This window comes from Phasianus colchicus, chromosome 4 (genome assembly GCF_987193195.1).
Source record: "Phasianus colchicus chromosome 4, bPhaCol1.hap1.1, whole genome shotgun sequence".
NCBI classification, from domain to species: domain Eukaryota; kingdom Metazoa; phylum Chordata; class Aves; order Galliformes; family Phasianidae; genus Phasianus; species Phasianus colchicus.
The window spans coordinates 66373867-66381996 of record NC_143439.1 but is presented as its reverse complement, the minus strand read 5'-3'; the positions used below and the strand labels follow the sequence as shown (position 1 = coordinate 66381996).

At 42.2% G+C, this 8130-nt stretch overlaps 1 protein-coding gene across 2 annotated transcripts in view; it reads left to right on the top strand.

The window, feature by feature from the left end:
- The first annotated feature begins 2757 nt into the window (after positions 1-2757).
- LOC116226007 (uncharacterized) overlaps positions 2758-8130 on the top strand; it is a 40259-nt gene continuing 34886 nt past the window's right edge. For both annotated transcript variants that reach the window (XM_090140105.1, XM_090140104.1), the window contains exons 1-2: positions 2758-2822; positions 4416-4505. In XM_090140105.1, the coding sequence (XP_089996231.1) occupies positions 2798-2822; positions 4416-4505 (115 nt within the window). In that variant the 5' untranslated portion in view covers positions 2758-2797. The remainder of the gene's footprint in view (positions 2823-4415; positions 4506-8130) is intronic.

Below are 8130 nucleotides of genomic sequence, written 5' to 3'. Positions count from 1 at the left end.
CCTGAAAATACAAAAGTAGTTCACTGCATGTCCTCTTCTGCACCAAATCTAATATTGCTACTTGCCATACAGACTAAAGATCTTGGCTTTTGACAGTAAAAGTTGTTGGGGCAAGAGGAAAGAGAAGCTTGTAAAATTTTTAATTTTCATTTTAAAGGGGTTTTTCCACCTGACGCAAAACAAAATGCACATTTCTTAATAGAACACAAGAAAATCCCTGCTTTTCCACCTGACATGGTTATTCATGTCATCATGCTCTTAAGTGAAAGGACATCATGTACTCTGCTAAAGACCAGGAAGGATTATGTCCCTCTCTTCTTGAGGCAAATGTACAAGTGGTATCTTGGACTCAGATGTATGCAGTCCTTTGAAATTTGATTTGTTCCCTGGTCCGGTTGCCTGTTATGCAGGGTGGAAGTGGGTGGAACTGTCATGTTGATGTCCCCATTGGTGACCACATGTATTTCAGGAATGCTCTGTAATACAACCTAGCTCATTGTTGACAGCCAGAACTTTCCATGAAGTCCACAGGCTCCTTTTCTTCTCTTTGGCTTGCTTACTTAATGTTGGTCCATTAGTGAAACAGGTGTGCCTGGAGTGGAAGGAGGCATCACTGCACCAAACTGCATCCTTCAGGCAGAGCAGAAGAAGGCACTTCCTAGGGAAGAGATCTCTTGCTGCTGTCTGCAGGCTGTCCTTATATATTCATCATTGCTTGGTATATTACCCAAGGACAAAGATCTGACCAACTTCTAAGCAGGCACTGTGCCATCATAACAGATGAGCATAAATGGGGAAGCCAAGAAGCCATGTATTTGCATCTAGTGTGTTTAAGGGTTAGATTCCCATCCAGGAACGTCGCAGCAGCTGTCCACCCTCAGTTTACGTGCCTATAGTTTAGGGGGATCTGCCATCACTAATCCAGCTTCAGAGCTGGTTTAACTTTCAAAAATTAAAAATAGCACTCGCTGCTCCATATGGAAAGTAAGTCTTGACCCATTCACATCAAGGGGTTGTGTGGGTGAATGGAGGGGGGCTAGCATCAAAGAATGGCAGGGCAGGGAAGTGCATTGACCTCCATTTGTCTTTTTGTTGGGAACCACTGTAGGATTGTATTAGGAATGCCTCCACACACACTGGCTCTGGTCAAGGTGCCCAAGGCAGGGTTTGGGCTCTGTAGAAGATCTCTGTTTCCCTGCATCAGAGAGATCCAGATTCTGCCATCCCATTCCACTCCACCCTATGCTCCATGCTGTTCCATGTCAGATCTGGTAGTTAAAAATTTACATTTTAAATCTTAAATGGCCTATATTTAAAAGTGTCTAAGGTCTGGATTTAAGATTTCACTACTGACACACCTCACTGAAGAACTTAACTTCTCAAAAAAAGATTATCTGGTATTGCAGGTATGTGGATGCAGCTCTTTCCAAGAAAGAAATATTTTTCTCCAACTTAAATTATTGCATTGTAAGAGTATTTAGAGCCTCAGAGCTAGAACTAATAAAGGATTAATTGATAGAAAAAAGTCAGCCAATGGAGAATGTACCTTAGAAGTTTAGCTGTTTGAGAGGAGTCTGGATCTCTGATCTGAGGACTGTGGATTTTGTGTTTCACAGATTACTTAAGAAAGGATGTGAGCCGGTCAACACAGGAGAAACCATGCTAATTAAACCCAAGGTAAGATTAAATACAGGTCAGTGTTTGCCATCTTGCCAACTCCTGAAACCTCTAGTGGTGATAGCCCAAAGGCTAAAGCATCTTGATTCATTTCCAATGCAAAGCGTGGAACCTTACACATCAATCTCTGTAATGTAAATATGTACCAAACATTACCAAAGCTCAGGTTTTATCCTACTCTCATAAAAGACTATTCTTTATCTAACAAGATATCCAGGGAAGACGGCTGCACCTTTTCATACCACATGATCTGAGTGGGAGCTCACCCTGGAAGCTCTCCTCTCAGTGATTGACCCTGCAGGGTTCCAACATGAATGAGGTGTCTTGAAGAAAGGAAATGTACTCATCAATACAATTGGGTCTATAGCTTAGGACTCAGAAGAGCTAAATTTTACACACAGGCACACCCTAAATACCTGGACTCTTTCGGGATTTAGATACTCAAAGATTCTGTGACCCTAAAATATTTCATCTTTGAAATCTTATTGGGCAAATGTTGCAATAATAATAATAATAATAATAATAAATTAAAAAATAAAAATTAACAATAAATTAACCAAAATCCTATTTTTAAAGTGACTTAAGCTTAGTGACTTGAGATTTAGAGTTTGGTTGTACAAAAACGTCATCACAGAGTGAACCAGAAGGTGACTTTATTTCGGTGAAGATGAACATGAAATTCAGCATGTTCTTACCTGTGGTAGTGTGTGAAGTAGATCAAAGCTGTCTTTGTGTGATTAGCTGTCACACTGGAGTGCTCCCACATAGAGTTGTCACAATGCATCCCCTGATCTGTACACTCAGTCTTCTCATGCCTTGCCCATGGGAACATGTTTTGGGTCTTTACCCCTCAAACACAGCTGGAGATGTTTTCTATCACCTGAAACATCTTCTCTTTTCCACCTTTCTCTGCCATTGCTTATTTTCATTTTTTTTCAGCATTGCAAATTAAGTCCCATATGGTACGTGAAGTTGGAGCTCACATGAGAGAAATGCAGCAAAACTTGAAATTGTGTCACAGAGTTTTCCAGGGGCCCTTGTGCACTCCATTATTATGTCATATTTGCAGCTTACAAGTGACCTGTTGGGATACGCCCACCACAGTGTAGTTATCACAGCCATGAAAACTAACACACCTCACTGTGGTATGTGAATTCTTCTGAATTACTGAGTTTCAGACCATAGGGTATGAATAGTGTGTGTGTGAGAGAGTTTTCCATATTTTCTAAGAGGAGAGATCATCTCAGTGTTTATTGTATCTCTACAAAACAGATCTATCTACACAACAGTTAAGTTGCCACTTTAGGGTGCTCTTTGATTCTAGCTCATCCTTTTTGTCACAGCTGATGAACTTCCCCTAGCTCTACTCCCATAATCTCAGTAAATTCTATAGTTCTGAGACTACTCACAATGTGCAAGCACTGTGTGCTGCAATGTAAGCCAAAGAGAGTAATCTCTGTTGCAAAAACAATTAACAGAACAGGAAGAAAGGGGCCAAAAGATAAATAAATGTTAATTTGGCAGAGTTATTGGAATATGTCAATGGCAATTTTTAAAATCTTTTATTACCTGTGTTATTATATGCATTCTGATGGTGCCAAGGCATCCAGAAGGTGTGTAAGGGCAACACTTTCATAGAGTTTTTAATCCAGGAATTCAGGAGCTCTCACAGTGTAGGATTTACCCAGTCTCCAGCCACTGCCTAAATAAAGGCATGCTGAAATTTTGTGATACTCATCATTGATCTCATATCATGTGCAATATTTCTTAAACTTGCAGATCATGTAGTTAAAAATGAGGCCAGATTTGTAAAAATGAGTGAAATCCATCAAACAAATTGTTTGTTGAGGTCAACATATGAACATTACTTGAAGTAGGGAGGGATACCCTTTTGTTCAGATTCAACTTTTACCATCAGTTCATGCTTACCTTCTTGGTAGCTTAGTGGTTTTCAGTCTGTTAGCAACAGCAGACTGCCTTCCCCAGAAATGGCTGTAATCTCTCCCCCTCAAGGAATGGTTAAGACATTCTGCGGAGGAATTACGACTTATTAACTCGGGAGCAGCATGGGGAAAGTCAGAGTTATTCTTCATCCAGGCCTGAGTGGGGATGTCCACAGCACCATCCTGCTTCACACACTCTGACTCCTGCTGGCAGTGTGGCCAGTGCAGCTGCTGGCATCCGGCCCTGGCATCTGGAGTGCTTGGGTTTGATGCTTGAAGAAAAGGCCTCTGTTACAACAAAACAGAATAAGACTTTGCTTTCTGGAACTTTCTGAACTTGCTCTATTCCCCAGCCACCGTAACACTCCAGCAAATACTTTCTGAGCCAGTTTTCACACTGCTTCTAGGAACACACAGAATATTCAACCAAAATATCATGTGTCATCTATTTGACCTCTTGGCATTCATTGACATAAGTTTACCTCATAGCTACTATTTTCCTAATAAATTATGTTTAGGGTTTGTTTTTCAAGCTTCAATGGAAAATCCCAAATTGTGTCATTACAAGAGTAAACACTCCTACACGCTAAACATGTTCTGCTTTCCATTGCTCTGCTGCCAATGTCTGGGGGTGACAAAAGGCCTGAGAATGCTGAGTGTCAAGAGTAAAGTACAAGAGAGCTGCAGCCAACGTGGAGTCTGGAGCTGTGTGTTACTGCAGAGCTGAGTAGCTATTGCCTGATCCATCTACAAGAACTCAATAATCAAAGCTTTCCTCTTAATTGACAAATGTAGCTGTTCCTGTGCTGATGAGCTGCTGGATGCCATGGGAGTGGTGGATGCACCATGGTCAAGAAACGTGGAGATGTGGCACTGAGGAACATGGTTAGTGGACATGGTGGGGATGGGTTGAAAATTGGACCTTAGAGGTCCAAATTGGATCTTAGAGGTCTTTTCCAACATTAATGTTTCTATTATTCTAAGGGCTGCTCTTCCACAAAAGAGATAAATTTAATCTGCAGAATGCCAAGTAGATCACAGAGTCTGACGTGCGCATCTTAAACATCTGCACGGTGGACAGTTTTGGACCAGCCTGGAGGAGCAGCAGTGCACCATAATTCCCTGTTTTTTCACCATCTGAACCCAAGCTCTGTCTTTCTGAAAGTCTGAACTCAGAGCAGCATTTCAAGGAAATGAAGGGATTAAATTCCAAAAAGGCCTTGGGAATGCAGCTGGGTGATAAGGTGCCTGAGCTCGGCACACAGGCTTGGCTGAGGTGCTCCGCACTCTTGTCAGGGGCCACCTGACACAGAAGGTGTCTAAATTTCTGTCAGAAAGCATAAGCAAATCTTCCAAGTCCTGGAAGTGCTGTGATACCTGGATATATGCATTAATCTCAAGGGATTCCCATACCAGCTGTTCCTCTTTTCTCTCCTGCCTGAGAACCAAAGTATGGGAGCATTTAGATTCATGCTCATCAGAAAGTGTATGTAGGGTACATGACATGCATGTCAAGGAGGGGCAGGGAGGGATGAGATAGAGAAAGAATATGGTTTCCAAATCTTGGATTCAGTCTCCCGTATTTTAGCCATGTTTTCACTACGTGGCTGTGCAGGAGAGTTGGAGGAAAGGCAGACCAGCCTTGCAGACCAGACAGTAGTGTAGGACTCAGGGCTAAGTTATGTACTTAACTGCACGGCAAAGTTTAATTTGCTGTGTCAGTTTGTCCCCTCTACCTCTAGGATCTTCTTTCACATTTAAATACAATTTAAGCTGCAGAGTCGTTATCTGAAACATATTCCAGGGCCAAGCTATTGTGCGAGAAATCAAAACGTATCCTTAAAAGGCTGATTCTTTAAGACAGGCCTTTCCTCCAGGTACACTGTTTTTACCCCATTGATTTCATCAGCTTTTTCCATGTGGAGCCAACTCTGAGATCTGACCAATGAATGTGAGCTCAAGCAGGCTGTGTCCTCGGCTGCCTGTGATTTCCTGGGTCTTTCTGAAGCAGCAGGTGAACATCTAAGATCTCACTGTGAGATCTTGGTCTCATCAAAATAAGTGACACTTTTGGAAAAGAGAAGGATCTCAGGAGGCCTCATCGTGGCCTTCCAATACTTGAAGGAAGCATATAAACAGGAGGGGGAATGGCTGTTTATGAGGGTGGATAGTGATAGGACAAGGAGGAATGGTTTTAAACTGAGACAGGGGAGGTTTAGGTTAGATATTAGGAGGAAGTTTTTCACCCAGAGGGTGGTGAAGCACTGAAACAGGTTGCCAAGGAGGCTGTGGATGCCCATCCCTGGAGGCATTCAAGGCCAGGCTGGATGTGGCTCTGGGCAGCCTGGTCTGGTGGTTGGTGACCCTGCACATAGCAGGGGGTTGGAACTAGGTGATCATTGTGGTCCTTTTCAACCCAGGCCATTCTATGATTCTATGACAGAACTGACAAACCTTCTATTGATTTTCCTCAGTGAATGCTTTTGCTAAAAGCAATTAGATCTCAATAACAGAAACATAAAAAGTGTCTCAAATGCTGATGTGGTCAAAGTGTTCATGTTGAAATGAGAATCCTTTTGCAGAGATGTCTCACTGGAAAGAAAGTGAGTCAGCTTTGAGAAGGATTCACTCAATGCTTTCGTATTTATATTATGCTTTCAATTGCCCAGAGAAGTTGTGGATGCCCCATGCCTGGAGACATTCAAGGCCAGGTTGGATGGGATCCTGGGCAGGCTGATCTAGTGGTTGGCAACCCTGCCCATGGCACAGGAGTTGGAACTAGGTGATCTTTAAGATCCCCTTCAACCGAAGCCATTCTATGATTCTATTTACAGAGAATTACTGGACGTGGCGTTTGAATTACCTCCTCCCAGCCCTCAAAAGGGCTTCTCACAAGGTGAGCATTCAGATACCTCTTTCTCAAGCTGGGCACATCACAGCAGAGTTTCCCAAAACTGCTAGTCACTTCAGAAATGCTTGGCTCTGGGTTCTGTCTTGAAAGCTTTTCTTGACGTATCCAAAGATAATCTCTAGTCTGCCAGAAGGACTTTGGAAACAAAATATTAACCTTTCATTTTTCGTTTCTGTCTCTACTGAGTTCAGTTGTGCTCTTAGGTAAGAAGCAGCTTGCTTGTGCTAGGAGCTGCTTTGCTCAAGCCTTGCACATTCCCAACTGTTTTTGCAAGGAGAGAAAAACCAGCTCCCCACCAGGATGACTGCTTCAGGGGAGCAAGAAAGGGGATGGCAGCTTGCTAAGGTGAATTTTTACACTCTTTGAGTTTTGTCTGTTCTTTCTCTTCATGCTGATTGCCATCCAAGACATATTCAATCTTGCTCTGTAAAAGGAATACTTTAATAACTCAATGGCTCATTCACCTAGCAGAACTCAGATTTTCCAAGGAGAAATGCCAAGGTGGGTCTGAGAATCTACATGCAAATAGGTCATGGGATATGTGTGACAACTTCATGGCTCTCTATAACACTGTTATTGTGAGAACAGCAACATACTTTTGTGTGTTAATGCAATGACTGATCCATTTTCCAGAAATCCTTACCTTATGATAGATAACACAAGCATAGATGTAAAATACAGTGCTTATTCATCCCCACACAAACCCAGCTGTTTCCAGATGGAAAGCTGCTGTAGTTTCACAGTTCGTAACAATAGTATGTAAAATTTTAGAGCTGAAACTGTACTTCTCCCACATACTGATGCTGCCTGCTGTAGATGTTGTCACAAGCTGCATGAAGGTTAGAGCTGTGTGGCTAGGTAAGAAATGGGATGCCACCTTCACCTGTTAATGGAAGGTGACCAGCTGTATAATGCATCAGTGGCCTGCTTCACCTTCACTTTTCCAGCTGTTCGCAAATAAGATCATAGAATCATTAAGGTTGGAAAGGCCAATAATACTGTCTAGTCCAACCATCAGCCCATGCCTGTTACCACTCTAGACCATGTCACTCAGTACAAAAATTACCCTTTTCTTGAGCACCTCCAGGTATGGTAGTTCCACCACCTCCCTGGCAGCCTGTTCCAATGCACTGTCACTCTTACTGTGAAGAAATTTCTCCTAATATCCTCCCTGGTGCAACTTCAGATCATTACTTCTTTTCCTATTGACAACATCTTCAACAACTGAACTTGCCTGTACATTTCTTCAGTGCATTAAGGAATAGAGCATCTACTAGTATTGCTCCCTAGAAAGACAAAGGAATTGTTCACTGAATTGAGCAGGTGAGTAAAGTGACTGAATTGGAAGAAAATGGTATCAATATGGACACATGCCAGACCAGTTAATAATAGTAATATGAATAAACAAGCACCATCAGTATGAAAAAAGAGCTGGAGTGAAAGACTAATAAAGAAGAAAGCAACACTTAAACATAGCTCTGTAAATAAATACTCTGTTTAATGGGACAGAAGGATCCAGAATGAAGAAAAGTGGAAAGGGTGTAACTACAAACATTGGGATTTAGGAGGTGTGAGCAGGGAGAAGAAGGCAGATCAAAA